This window comes from Oryx dammah, unplaced genomic scaffold (genome assembly GCF_014754425.2).
Source record: "Oryx dammah isolate SB20612 unplaced genomic scaffold, SCBI_Odam_1.1 HiC_scaffold_10, whole genome shotgun sequence".
Classification (NCBI taxonomy): Eukaryota; Metazoa; Chordata; class Mammalia; order Artiodactyla; family Bovidae; genus Oryx; species Oryx dammah.
Window position 1 is genome coordinate 30,762,984 of NW_024070194.1, and position 15,250 is coordinate 30,778,233.

Genomic DNA, 15,250 nt, shown 5'->3' on the forward strand with positions numbered 1-15,250 from the left:
CTAGCTTTGTTCGTAGTGATGCTTTCTAAGGCCCACTTGACTTCACATTCCAGGATGTCTGGCTCTAGATGAGTGATCACACCATCGTGATTATCCGGGTTGTGAAGATCCTTTTTGTACAGTTCTTCTTAATATCTTCTGCTTCTGTTAGGTCCATACCATTTCTGTCCTTTATCGAGCCCATCTTTGCATGAAATGTTCCCTTGGGATCTCTAATTTTCTTGAAGAGATCTCTAGTCTTTCCCATTCTGTTGTTTTCCTCTATTTCTTTGCATTGATCACTGAAGAAGGTTTCTTATCTCTTCTTGCTATTCTTTGGAACTCTGCATTCAGATGCTTATATGTTTCCTTTTCTCCTTGGCTTTTCACTTCTCTTCTTTTCACAGCTATTTGTAAGGCTTCCCCAGACAGCCATTTTGCTTTTTTGCATTTCTTTTCCACAGGGATGGTCTTGATCCCTGTCTCCTGTACAATGTCACGAACCTCATTCCATAGTTCATCAGGCACTCTATCTATCAGATCTAGGCCCTTAAATCTATTTCTCACTTCCACTGTATAATCATAAGGGATTTGATTTAGGTCATACCTGAATGGCCTAGCAGTTTTCCCTACTTTCTTCAATTTCAGTCTGAATTTGGTAATAAGGAGTTCATGATCTGAGCCACAGTCAGCTCCTGGTCTCGTTTTTGTTGACTGTATAGAGCTTCTCCATCTTTTGCTGTAGAGAATATCATCAGTCTGATTTCGGTGTTGACCATCTGGTGATGTCCATGTGTAGAGTCTTCTCTTGTGTTGTTGGAAGAGGGTGTTTGCTATGACCAGTGCATTTTCTTGGCAAAACTCTATTAGTCTTTGCCCTGCTTCATTCCGTACTCCAAGGCCAAATTTGCCTGTTACTCCAGGTGTTTCTTGACTTCCTACTTTTGCATTCCAGTCCCCTACAATGAAAAGGACATCTTCTTTGGGTGTTAGTTCTGAAAGGTCTTGTAGGTCTTCATAGAACCGTTCAACTTCAGCTTCTTCAGCGTACTGGTTCGGGCATAGACTTGGATTACTGTGATATTGAATGGTTTGCCTTGGAAACGAACAGAGATCATTCTGTCATTTTTTGAGACTGCATCCAAGTACTGCATTTAGGACTCTTCTGTTGACCATGATGGCTACTCCATTTCTTCTGAGGGAGTACTACTTCCTGCCCGCAGTAGTAGATATAATGGTCATCTGAGTTAAATTCACCCATTCCAGTCCATTTTAGTTCGCTGATTCCTAGAATGTCGATGTTCACTCTTGCCATCTCCTGTTTGACCACTTCTAATTTGCCTTGATTCATGGACCTGACATTCCAGGTTCCTATGCAATATTGCTCTTTACAGCATTGGACCTTGCTTCTATCACCAGTCACATCCACGGCTGGGTATCGTTTTTGCTTTGGCTCCATCCCTTCATTCTTTCTGGAGTTATTTCTCCACTGACCTCCAGTAGCATATTGGGTACCTACTGATCTGGGGAGTACCTCTTTCAGTATCCTATCATTTTGCCTTTTCATACTGTTCATGGGGTTCTCAAGGCAAGAATACTGAAGTGGCTTGCCATTCCCTTCTCCAGTGGACCACATTCTGTCAGACCTCTCCACCATAACCCACCCATCTTGGGTTGCCCCATGGGCATGGCTTAGTTTCATTGAGTTAGACAAGGCTGTGGTCCTAGTGTGATTAGATTGACTAGATTTCTGTATGCTTTCAGTGTGTCTGCCCTCTGATGCCCTCTTGCAACACCTACCATCTTACTTGGGTTTCTCTTACCTTGGGCGTGGGGTATCTCTTCACGGCTGTTCCAGCAAAGCACAGCCACTGCCCCTTACCTTGGATGAGGGGTATCTCCTCCCACTGCCCTTCCTGACCTTCAACATGGGATGGCTCCTCTAGGCCCTCCTACGCCATCTGCCTTAGATGATGAGATTTGGGACTTTGAGTCCATGATATTTAGATAAGCTGAGACTTCAACCATGTAGGGATGGTGGTGAATGTATTTTGCAGGTAGAATGAGTATGAATCTTTGAACCCAGAGAGCAGACTGGTGGGTTATATAATGGTTCCCCAAAATATCTAGGTCCTAATTCCTGGAATGTTACCTTATATATCATAATGGCCTTTGATTATCTGATTAAGGATGTTGAGATGGGGAGATTGTCTGAATTACCCTGATAGGCCCTAAACAGCAAGTGTCCTTATTAGAAGGAGGCAGAGGGAGATTTGACTATAAAAGATAGGTAAGTGGTGTGACTTTGAAAGCAGGAAGAGATTTGAAGCTTTTATCCTGCTAGCTTTGAAAACAGAAAGGGGCCATGAGCCTAGGAATGCAAGGAATGAATCTCTAAAAGCTGTAAAAGGAAAGGAAATAGTCTTCCTTAGAGCCTCCCTCGGAAAGGGGAGCAGCCCTGCCAACACCTTGGTTTCAGTCCAGTGAAACCATTTCAGACTTTTTGGGCTCCAGAACTGTAAGAGAATAGTTTGTCTTGTTTTAAGCCACCTATGTAGTAATTTGTTATACAGTAATCACTGAAAACTGATACATCATCTAATACATTATAATTCAATGAAAAAATAATTTACACTCTATTGTGACTTAAGCATACCATTTGAAGTCCACTTTTCTTGTTTTTACACACAGGAAAATGGGTATGCACTGGTAATTTTAAAAATAAATGTCATAATATGGTGATATGTGTGGTACTTGAAATGCTGTCATGTTACAGCTGCATCACTGCAATTTTTAGTATGCTGTGCAACAGTGCTCAACATTGAGACGGCCATGCCATCTCCAGCACAACTACTCATCTCTGCCATTATAGTACAAAGCAGCCACAGACAATACACAAATACATGAGCATGGCTGTGTTCCAATAAAACTTATTTACAGACACTGAATTTTTATTAGTCTCAAAATATTATTCTTCTTTTGATCTTTTCCAATTATTTTAAAATGTAAAAATCATTCTTAGCCCCCAGGCCTTATAATATCAGGTAACAAGCAGAATTTGGTCCATGGGCCTTTGTTGGCCAGTCCTAATTGACACATAAGAGAAAGGCAAAGCTTCTAGATGCAACATTTTGCAGGGCACTTTTGCCCCATCCTCAATATTTCATATGAATTCACATCTATATTCTCTAAACAATCTTCTGAGGCAAATGCTGTTATTATATTTATAATACCATATTATACTATATCATTATTGCACTATATTATACAGATGAGGAAACCAAGGCAGAGAAATTTTCAGTATCTTACCCAAAGATATCAAATCTCTGCAGCACTACCCAATAGAACTAGATGGAAAAAAATCCACATCGGCTCCTCAAATATAGGAGCTATTAGTCACATGACTACTGAGCACTTGAAATGTGTGACTAATATATTGAATTTTTAATTTAATAGTCACATTGGACATTACAGCTCTACCAGGGTGAGTGACTGTATGAATACAGGCAGAAGGTAAGAAAATTGTCTGTGGTGTCCCACAGCTAATAAACGGAGAAATGAGGATTTAATCAGGAATTTCAAAACACAAATTTCATTTCTTGGCACCAAACTACCATTCAAAAGCCAACAGCAGTCAGTAATCTCTGGGCGGTATTTATGGAAGACAGTCTACAAAATGGTTGTTAGGCATTCAAAGAATATCAAAGTTACTGTTGTAAACTGTCCAGGAGCCTACCCTAGGCAATCAATCTCCTGGAATTACAACCTGAAGACTAACTGTAGGTATTTTTGAGTCACCATGAGGGTGTCCATCACATCAGTCTCTGGAGAGCTGCCCCCAAGTCCAAGGGCCCAGAGGAAGCTCCATGTTGGCCTCTAAGCCACATCACAGACCATTTTCTCCCATGAGAGTACACAAGGAAAAAAAACAAACATTTTCATCTTGCCAAGGAAGGGGCCAGGCACAGGAGACCAAGGTAGTCTGAGAGATCATGAGGCATCGTGGGCTGGGGAGTCAGGATGCTGGGGCAGCCCTGAGCCCTCACCTAAGGACATCCTCTCATGGGGCTTTTTTCCTTTTTCCAATTTTTATTGGAGTACAATGCCGTGTTATCTTCTGCTGTACAGCAAAGTGAATCAGCCATTTGTATACGTGTATTTCCTCTTCTTTGGATTTCCTTCCCATTTAGATCACCACAGAGCACTGAGCAGAGTTCCCTGTGTCACACAGTAGGTTCTCATTAGTTATCTGTTTCATACATAGTGATGTCTATGTGTCAATTCACTGCAGTCCCTGTGCAGAAGAGCTCTGTTCTTCCAGGAGAGCAGTGGTGAGTGGCGACCTGGACCCTCCAGGTATGGACACAGTCATTCATGCCATATGAGTTAAGACATATGCTATAATGTATCCTCTCCTCTTTCCAGTGGGAAAAACAGAATGTATGATGTCATCCAAGAGACAGTTGAAAATGATTTCCCAACCTTCCTGGGCAAGATCTTTGCCTTCCTCGCCAATCCAGGCCTGATCATTCCAGCCATCCTGATGATGTTGTAAGTTAGCCAGGAGCCATGGCCCTGCCTCATGGAGACCTCCCCTTGCAGTTGAGACTTCCTTGGCAGGTCCTTCTTTCTTGCCCTCTCAATCTAGATTTCCCAGAAGTAGATCCTCAGACAAGGATTTAAGTGCAAGTAGTTTCTTGGAGGGGGCAGTGTGTGTAGGGACATAAGACAGAGAAGGGACAGGAAGGTGCATTCTAACTCCTGTGGTGACTTTAATCCTGATGCAAGTTCTGGGAAACAGTGTGCCTCTGAGTTATCCTGCTCAAGGGTGAAAGATCGGGACATTTTAGACCAGTTCCCATCCATCACGGGTTGAGTGCTGCTGGGAGATGTGGCAGGGGAGAGGTGTTGGTTAACTCCCCAGCAGTTTGGGCCAGCTGCATCCATGGGCAGAATGATTTCTGTGCAGGCTGGAGAGGAGGCATCAAGCACTGGCAATGTATGTCTTTCAGGGAACACAGTGAAGACAGGGCCCAAGGATAAGGGGAGTCTGGCAGCAGCTACAGCTCTCTCCAAAATGTCCACCAGAAATATCAAAGACCCACCCCTCAAGAAAGCTGAGGCTGATGCAGCCCGTTCCCACTGGGCTCACGGGATTTCTCTGCAGAGCACCCCGTACCCGAGAGCATTCAGTACATTTGTCACCATCATCCTCACAGACTGAACATGTGAGTGGGCTTGGTGATCTATGTCCCCAGTACCAGCTCCATGGCTGGGGCATAGAAGGCAATGAATGTTCAAGGAAGGAAGAGGGCAGTATGAAATATTCCCAACATACAGACATATGCAGACAATCATGTGCAAGATCACAAGATTAAACGATGTTAACATTTAGCAATATTTACTTCCAATTGGTCTCTTTTTAAAAGAAACAAACATTACAGTTCAAGCCCACCTAATCTTTCTCTCTCCCTCCCTCTCCAAATGTAACTGCTATTTGGATTAATTTTAATCATTTTCAATCTGAACCATTTAATCACATGTATGTACTATTGCTTCTGAGTTATAAAATTTTTCATGACTGGTTCAGACTACACAGCTTTCCTCACTCACATTATGTTTGGGGGACTTTCTCATGTGGATACATGAACACACATTTTAATGACTCTTCTGTGTTCCACTGTGTCTCAAAAATAATCAATAAACAATCTATAATAGGAAGAGAAAAGGATTTTATTTGAGCCAAACTGAAGACTATATCCCAGAAGACAGCCTCTTAGATAACTCTGAGAAGCTGCTCCAGAGAATCCTGGTTTTCAGCACAGTTTTATATCTTATCAGAACAAAGAACATTAAACAAATCAGGGATACATTCCTTCGAGGTTTCAAAAAAAAAAAGAAATAGATCAGCACATACACAATGAGTCAGTATGGCCTTGGCGCCTGGGAAGGGAGTCTTACCATTGAAGGAGGACTGGAACTGGAATCCTAGGGAAGGAGAAATTTAATCTTTATTTTTCACATGGACATTCTTCACTTCTAGTCAATGCACCCTTTTATTTCATAATTGAAGCTAATATAGGAATCCCCTGGTGGCCTAGTAGTTAACATTCTGGACTTTCATTGCCCTGGCTCAATCTCTTGTCAGGAACTGAGATCCTATAAGCCAAGAGGAGAAAACAAACAAAGAAAGCAGATGTAATATATGCTTCATGGGCCACAAACAGGCTATTTCAGTTAGCATAAAATTCAAGTTAACTCATCTTTAAGCCAGAATGACTTCCCCAAACCTTAATATGTGAAAATTGCTTTTATCAGTTATATGAATAAACCATAATTTACCCATTTCTCTGCATAGATAGGTTGTTTCCACTCTTCTGCTATTGCAAATGTTCTCCTTATATATGTCTCCTTGTACACAGTTTTCTCTAAAACAGACTTCCAGAAGTGGAATGGCTGGGTCATAGGTATGTGTTTCTTCAATCTTTGTGGACAGTGCTGAATTGCTCTCCAAAATAGGTATATTCCCTTACATCCTTGGTTTCAAATATCCTCTGTGTCTAGTCTGAATGTGAGGGAAGGTTGACATGGTAGTGACTACCACCTGAGGAAATGCTGCAACCCAAATGCCAAACCTGACCTTGCAGGCTGCACAGGGAAACGCTAAGCTTGGAAACAGCCTCAAAAGAAACAGCCAGTTCCTCCCTAAAAATTGGGCTGTGAATGAGGAGAGCAGGCAAAGCCTGCTGGGCGCCTTCCCAACAGATGGTGGTCCCTTCACCTGTCCTCCCTCTGGCCTCTCATCACCCATAGTCCTCTGAGTCTTTGCTTGAAGAGGCTCACAGGACACCTCTGACCTATACTCTGACAAAGGCAATGTAGTTCCTCCCTTCTGCCTGCAAGAGAGCTCTTGGACCCTGCTGAAGTGGCTCAGGGTAGCCCCAGGGCAAGGATCAGAAGACCCAAGCTGGGCAGCTGAGGCTTGAAAGGCAGGAAGAAAAGAGACAGATAAGGACAAGCTGTCAGAGCACCTAGTCCAGGAGGCATCCCAGGCTTTTGTGGCCCCTCACTCTCAAGTGGTACATCCAGGTCATAACCCCAAATCCCAGGTCCCATGAAAGGGAAACCAGACTACAGCTTTAAGGACACCCAGTCAGCCAGCGGGGGCTGGCCTCTGAAAACCACAAGTCCAGGACAGACATTCCTGTCCCTGTACCCTGGGGGAGGGCCTTCAGGGTCTATGCAGTTGTGTTTCTAGGCAAACTTGGAGCAGGTCACCTAGCACCTCTCTCTCCTCCCTCTGCATTTGAAGACTGTGGAAAGGGCTTTGGCATCAAATGTGGCCTCTGACACGTGCTAACAGATAAGGTGGCCTTGGGCAAATGACTTAACTCTCTGCATTCCGGGATGCTGACCCTTAAAGATGGAAGTCATCATTTCTTCTTTACAGGGTTTCATCAAAACCATGGAGATGTGGAGTGGGATCCAAATGGCACAGAGCCTGGTACCCAGGCTGCTCCTGCAGACAAGAAACACTGCCTCTCCCCTGCCTCTTCAGATTTCCAAGAAGGGGACTGATTCCTCTAGCTAACCTTCATTAAACACTCAGAGAACTAAAATTGTGTTCAATAAAATAGAGAGAACAGGGATATCCAAGACCTTCTTGATATTAGGTGGGGAACTTACAATGGTTAGACTTCCCACCACCCTGCCCAGAGGCAAAGTAGGTCACCTACTCCCAGAAGCCAGCTATGATTCCGAGGTAAGGTGTCCAGCTCTCATCATTTTCCAAGATCACAGTACTCCTGGAGCATTCTTTTCTCTTGCAGCCTGGCCATCTACTACTTGAACTCAGTTTCCAAAAGCCTTTCTCGAGCAAATGCCCAGCTGAGAAAGAAAATCCAAGCAGTAAGTCTGTCGGGAGTTTTCATTAAACAAAATGGTATGGTTTTGGCTTTTGCTAATTCACCTTTTAAGCCAAGTTGTGTTCTTTAAAGGCCTTCTTCTAAACCAAACCCCAAGTTTTCTGTATGGTAGGAAGCAGCCTTGAGAGATTCATTGACACCCATTTATATTCTGAGGGTAACTGGGAATACATAACAGTAATGATTCCCTGGTGGCTCAGATGGTAAAGAGTCTGGCTGCAATGCGGGAGACCGGGGTTCGATCACAGGGTTGGAACGAACGACACCCTGGAGAAGGAAATGGCAACCCACTCCAGTATTCTTGCCTGAAAAATCCCATGGATGGAGGAGCCTGGCACGCAATAGTCCATAGGGTCACAAAGAGTCAGACATGACTGAACCACTTCACTTTCTTTCAACAACTTAAATTTTGAGCAGTTGCTAAAGAACAGGAAAAAGTCAATGGGTTAAACCAGTGTTCAAACATAATAAAACTAGTACCCACAATAACTCCTACTGATTAAAACAAGTACTAGAAATACTCAAGAAAACAGCATTGTCAGAACGACATAGTGCTTGGGCCCCATGGCCTAAGGAGCCTCTGTGAGTCCCGTCCACACTAGCGCAGCCTCTCTCAACATCTGATGACACCTTGACTCTTCTGCTCTCACAACACCCACCCCCACCTCTTTAACGTGGAAAAAGCTGGACCCCAACCCTCCCTAAGCCCTGTTCTTGCTTTCTCACCCTCTCTTCTGGAACTAATCTCAAGTCAGCCTCACTGCCAGTCCCCACCCACACTTCCTTCTGCCCCTCTCACTGTCCTCCTGCCCAGGTGTAGAAAACCACTGAAATACAGGATTGGCTGAGGGTCTGTCTTCCCCTGGCCAGATGTCCCTTCAAATGCTATGCAAACCTGAGTCCTGGGTGCCCTCTCTGACCAGCAGTGAGAACAAGAACCAGTGATTTAAGGTGGCTGCCCTCTGGATCTCACCATCCTGGAGTCCGAAACTCAAAACACCCATTTCCCTGGCCAGGACCAACTATTCGTTTTTTCCCTGCAGCTCCGTGAAGTTGAGAAGAGCCATAAATCTGTCAAAGGCAGAGCCACAGCCAGAGATTCAGAGGACACGGATAAAAGCAACTCCAAAAATGACACCCAGCTCACCAAAGAAGGTATATTCTATTTCACGATGATTACTTTTTACAAGGCGACATGGAAAGTGAAAAGAGCAAATGCTATGAAATCAGATGCATGTGGGACTGAAGTCAGAATTCTGACAACTTCTAACTAGCTGTATGAAGTTGGGCAAATAGAAGCAAGAATCAAGAGCAAATCGTAGGTAACCTCACAGGGTGGTGCAAATGAGGTGGGATTATGCATGTGAAGTGCTTACAGACTTCCTGGAACCAGCGGGAGGAGGACTGTCTGTAAAATGGGGAAGTACCAGGGTTGTTTCCCTCATTTCTGAGTCTCGTGCCACATTTTCTATGGTGATGGTTCTTCATCATTTCTTCATTTCTGAAGTGACTTTGCCTTCATCTCACTCCAGATCTATCATTTCTGTCATATCCTCTTTAGTATCTGGCCACTTAAACCACTGTAGGAGCATGCCTGGTGTCCCACCCAGATCCCTTTAAGATGCCCTGAGGTTGGCTTATATGGAACGCTGCTGCCAGGGATGGAGGAGCTATTTGTTTTCTGCGCTGTTTTGAGCATTTTTTAAGAGAAGAAATAGGGACATTTGCATCTAGCCGCTGCTACTCCCACCAGAACCAATTCATATTCTCTTAAAAGACAAGAAGCACTAGAACAACTAGAATAACATGGTGAGGAAGGGCCACACACATTCCAAAGGTGTGACAGAGCTTCAAAGGGGAGTAATCACAGACCACCTCTACTTCGGCAGTGAGGAAAGCAAACTGAAAGAGACCGTCTCTGAGCTGTTCTTGTTTTCCAAGGATTGTCCCTGTATCAAAATTTAAGTATCAGTATGCAGTAATTTTGACCTTTCATGTGGAAATTGAATGAGATGCACCAGAAATTGCTGAGAGTTTAGGAGTGAGTTAGAATTTATAGTACGGAAATTACTTACCATTTATTTGCTGCCGTTATAACGTATAGGCAAGACTTCAGGAAACAGAACCAAGAGGAATCTAGCCCCATAGCAGTATTTCCCCAAAGGTGAAAACCCTCAGTTCCCCAGATGCAATAGTGCAGAGAGTGACTGTGGAAGCAAGTCAGGAGGAAAAACGGCACCTGTGTGGATATTCCTAGCAAACGCTCATTGATATTGGAATAGCAACAGGTATTAAAATAAGCCATGAACAAGTGGGGGTTGCAAGAAGGGGACAAGAAGTCTGTGTGAACATAGAACCTATTCCTGGTGAGTCTCAAAAATGTAAGGAAGGCATTTCAAAGCTACAGCCTTCTTAGCAAGATCAGCTGCAGTCTGTCCACAGCTGGTTCAGAGATGAAATGCAGCAGAGCGAGTGGTTGGTATTTATCATGGACCTGAAGAAAGTGTTTGAATTCACCTGATTTTTTTCACAAGGGGTAGGAAATGGAGTAAATGCGACATTATGTTGCCATATCCCCACCAACAAAAAAAAAGACAAAAAATGGATGGATGTATTTGAACATCAATGGAAAAGAAAAAATAGGTTTATAAAACATTTTCCATGAGAAAGCAAGAAACTAACATTGGTTTGACAGTGGTCCATTCATGGCCCCAGAGTCCCAGGGTTCCTGTACCCCTTTACTGGCTGCTGATCTAAAGTTTGCTCCTCTCCAAATTTTTGAATTTTTTATTACAGATCTGAAGCTCTTTCGATTTTATGCTGATTAAATCAATATTGCACTGTTTGATTTTTTTTTTTAATGAACGGGCTATCAGAACACATCAGTGGGACTAGGATGTAGGGGGAAACTGAAGAGTGTTAAACTTTCACCTGGAAAACTCCCAAGAGCATCTATCACTGCCTTCATTTAACTTCTCTTGTCATTTCCTTCTCCAGAGAATCTTCCCAATCCAGGGATTGAACCTGGGTCTCTAGCACTGCAGATTCTTTACCACTCTATAAAGCCCAGATTGGGTATTTCCACTTGATGGCCACTCTCCTCCCAGGTAGTGATGTGGGGAACCCTGGCTCTGTTCATCCTGTCCTGCATCAGGCTGGGAGTGGGAGGAGCCTAGAGGTCACACATGGATACAGTGCCCATCAAAGCCTGGACTTCAGCCACAGGCCATACTATCCACAATGGAAATGTAGTCTATTTCTATGTCCTAGAACTGGGTTTGGTGAAGAACAAGCCAGTAATTGTCCCCAACTTGGAGTTAGGGAAAGGAAGGAAACAAGTAGGTCAAAGAGCTGGAAATGGACCTGATTAGCAGGGCCCTGTCCTGGGGTTGATCCAGTTTCCACAACCCTTTCTATCATCATATTTGACCCTGGTAGCCATCTGTGAGCTGTTATTATAGCTCCGATTTTATTCTCAACAAAACCAGGCTCAGAGAGTCTAGCTTAAGGCCAGCATTCAAAATCTAGCTCTCTCTCCAGCAGATCATACTCCTCCAACACAGCTGTTTATACCAAGAATGGGCCAACGTGCTCCCAGGTGCCCAAAGGTGATCCAACCATTCTCACATCACCAAATAGGATTGGAATCTACCTAAAGCACAGGGCAGCTTCCAAGAACTCCAATTCCATACCAGGACACTGTAGGAAAATCTCCTATATCCTCATTCTTGTCTTGTTCATTTCCAGGGACTGCCCATCACTCTGCTAGCCAAAGCCAGACCCTGGACCAGAAGGCGCAGGGCCCTGGGGCCTCCAGTTCTGCTGGCAAGACTGTGCTGCCTGCCTCCCAGCACCTCCCTGTATCTCGGGCCCCTGGTGTCAGACCAGACTCTGGCCAAGCCCGGCCTCAGGCTCATCCTTGGAGGTCAACCTCTGGAAAGCAGGCCTGGAGACCCCCCCACTGACAGCTGGGACTAATGGAGCATGGTCCTAGGGCTGATCCTCAGACCCCACTCCCCAAATCATTCTCTCCTCCTCTCTTCTCTCATACACGTGCATGTTCTCTCTACTCTCACCGATTGTAGGAACTTTGATTACCCAGTCTCAGGCTCTTGTTAGCTACCAAGAGGACAATGGCTTCATCCACCTCTTAGGAGAGCTGAGCCTTCCCCCTACTAACTACCCATCCCAGAGTCCTGGCTCAGGCAGCTCTGGACCCTGCACTCACAGCAGATTCCCTCAGCTCCAGATTCAGGAAGAGGGGGCAGGGCCATGATCACCATCATAGACTTTTTGCACGGAGCCCACGTGGGGACAGGTTTCTACCAGCTCCACCAACTGGGAAGAGGTTGCAGAGGGACACACATTCCTGACCACCAACCACTTCATTCCAAAGGGGGTGATGCAGTGTAAACAAAAGGTTCAAGAAGCCAATGAAAATAAAAGTAAAATGAAGTCCAGCCTTGGTGAGTGGGAAAATGGTGATTCTCCAGAAACTAGCTGGAAGAGAGCCAATGCCATCAAGCATCAAAAGGGCACTGGAGCCTCCCTGGCAGCAAGGCAAAGAGAGAGCAGCATGGTTCCTCTAACCTAACCGAGAGTGTTAGTCACTCAGTTGTGTCTGACTCAAGACCCCATGGACTGTGGCCTACCAGTCTCCTCTGTCCATGGAATTCTCCAGGCAAGGATACTGGAGTGGGTTGCCATTTGATCTTCCTGACCCAGAGATCAAACCTGGGCCTCCTGCATTGTAGATGGATTCTTTATATTCTGAGCCATCAGGGAAGACCTGGTGAAGGAAACAAAATATTGCTCAGGGCAGAAAAATCTTTCTCATGCACGAAATTCTACAATGAATGTTTACTGTAAAGGGTTTGGGGGAGGGGGAGGAGTTCTGCAAAGAGTACAGTGCAGAGCCTTGTCTCTGGTGATCACATCCTGCGTCTCACATCCTGGTTCTGTGCAGAAGTCTCGTGGGGTCTTCAGCCCTGGAGGCCAGACCACTGAGGAGGTCTTGCCAGCACGAGACAAGTATCAGCAGTGTGCCAGTCTCAGTCCAGGACTCCCAGAGGTTACCCTCAGGCTTCCAAGGCTGACCAATATCCCTACTCACCCACCACAGATACATAACTTTATGTGAAGGAATGTATGTTATCTATTGTTACATAATAAATTATCCCCCAAACTTAACACCTTAAAACAGTAAACGTTTGTTATCTCACACAGTTTGTGTGGATCAAGAATTTGGGCTTGGCTTCACCAGGAAATTCTGGTTCTGCATACTGCAGTCACAATCTGAGGCAGGGCTACAGTCATCAGAACATTTGTCGGGAGCTGGAAGATACATTCACAAGTGGCTCACTCCTGGCTGCTAACAGGAGGCGTTGGTTCCTTGCTGGCCATCCACAGACTTGCTTACTCCCTACACTGACCTCTCCATAGGGCTGCTTAGGTATCCTCACAACACAGCAGCTCACTTCCCCCCAGTGATCTGACAGCAAGAAGGAAGCCACAACACCTCTTATAACCTGTTCTCAAAAGTTACATTATCAGTTCCACCAGTTTCTGTTCGTTAGAACAGAGTCACCAAGTCTAGCTTACACCAGAGATGGAAATTAGACTCCAGCTCTTGAATGAAGAGTGGTCAAAGAATTTTTGGACACATTTTAACAGGTTTCTTAATTTAAATAGTTACCAGATCTCTGTCATGAAAACACTAAAGCTTTTCTGAAAAACATCCATCAGTGGATTAGTTAATGGTGGATCCTAGGACCATCAAGCAAAAGGAAACTTCAAATGAGCTAGGGAGATGGGTAGAGGAAGAAGGCATGGGTAAGAGAGAAGGGATGTTCATCTGGTATGACTTTATAGCTGGGACATTTCATTAGACAACAGTGTGAGGGAAGTTTCATCTCTGCCTTCTCAGGGCTGATCTTCCAGTTCATTCCATCTTAAAGCTTCACTACTCAGCCTAGGGATCATCAAGCATGAAGAGCACCCTTCCTTCCTTCCCTCTTTCCTTTCTCTTTCTTTCCTCAATTCACCTAAGAATGATTTGAATTTTGTTGCTGTTCAGTCACTAAGTGGTGCCCCATTCTCTGCGACCCCATGGACTTCAGCACACCAGGCTTCCCTGTCCTTCACTATCTCCCAGAGTTTGCTCAAACTCATGTTCATTAAGTCGGTGATGCCATCCAACCATCTCATCCTCTGTCACCCCCTTCTCCTCCTGCCCACAATCTTTGCCAGCGTCAGACTCTTTTCCAACGTGCTGGCTCTTTGCATCAGGTGGCCAAAGTATTGAAGCTTCAGCTTCAGCATCAGTCCTTCCAATGATTATTCAGGGCTGTTTTCCTTTAGCACTGACTGGTTTGATTCTTTGCTGTCCAAGGAGCTCTCAAGAGTCTTCTCGAGCACCATAGTTTGAAAGCATCAATTCTTAGGTGTGCAGCTTTCTTTATGGTCCAACTCTCACATCCGTACATGACTACTGGAAAAACCATAGCTTTGACTATACAGACCTTTGTTGGCAAAGTGCTATCTCTGCTTTTCACTGGAGTGGATAGCCATTTCCTTCTCCAGGGGATATTCCTGACACAGGGTTCAAACGCAGGTCTCCTGCCTTGCAGGCAAATTCTTTACCTTCTGAGCCACCAGGAAAGCCTGATTGAACTAGCAAGTCTATTTAATAGTTTATCCAGAGAACTACAACTGTTATCTTACCGATATTACCTTAGTTTGTCTGCACATTCCTTACTGGAGGGAAATGAAACAGACACTGAAATTTTCTGTTAGACACTATTTTTGAAGGCTGATTCTTTCATTTCTAAGAATCTACATGGTTAGTGTCCATAAACAGGCCCATTATACAAAGAAGCATATAAGTAAAAACACACTCCTGCTGAAGATCAAGGGGGACACCTGATTGCCCCATGACTCAGATACTCACAGAAACGAGAAGTGACGCACCAGCCAGTAGGAACCTAGGCAGGGTACCAACAGCACCCACTACACTGGTGACCCTCAATTCAGATATGCTTTGTAGAGCCCACCCAAAGCTGGGACAACAAAGTTCCATATGCTGTAAAAGGGACAATAAGGAATAAACCTGCCATGCAGAAAGGGACATTGGTCTATTCTGACCTCAGCAGAAAGTGGAAGACAAAAATCTCCTTTGAGAAATTATATCTCAAGACACCCCTCACGCAGAGAATCAAAAATCCCCATACCAGCTGTGTGTCAGAAAAACTCAAGAGGTCTTCCCTGGTGGTCCAGTGGCTAAGATTCCATGCTCCCAATGCAGGGGGGCCTGGGTTTGATCCCTGATTGGGGAACTAGATCCAACA

General features: G+C 44.6%; 1 protein-coding gene across 1 annotated transcript in view; it reads left to right on the forward strand.

Moving 5' to 3' along the window:
• Positions 1–12,038, forward strand: part of TMC2 (transmembrane channel like 2) — a 107,993-nt gene extending 95,955 nt beyond the window's left edge. Inside the window, exons 16-19 of the mRNA XM_040247310.1 lie at positions 4,405–4,530; positions 7,809–7,887; positions 8,948–9,059; positions 11,652–12,038. Of these exons, the coding sequence (XP_040103244.1) occupies positions 4,405–4,530; positions 7,809–7,887; positions 8,948–9,059; positions 11,652–11,869 (535 nt within the window). The 3' untranslated portion in view covers positions 11,870–12,038. The remainder of the gene's footprint in view (positions 1–4,404; positions 4,531–7,808; positions 7,888–8,947; positions 9,060–11,651) is intronic.
• Positions 12,039–15,250: the final 3,212 nt, after the last annotated feature.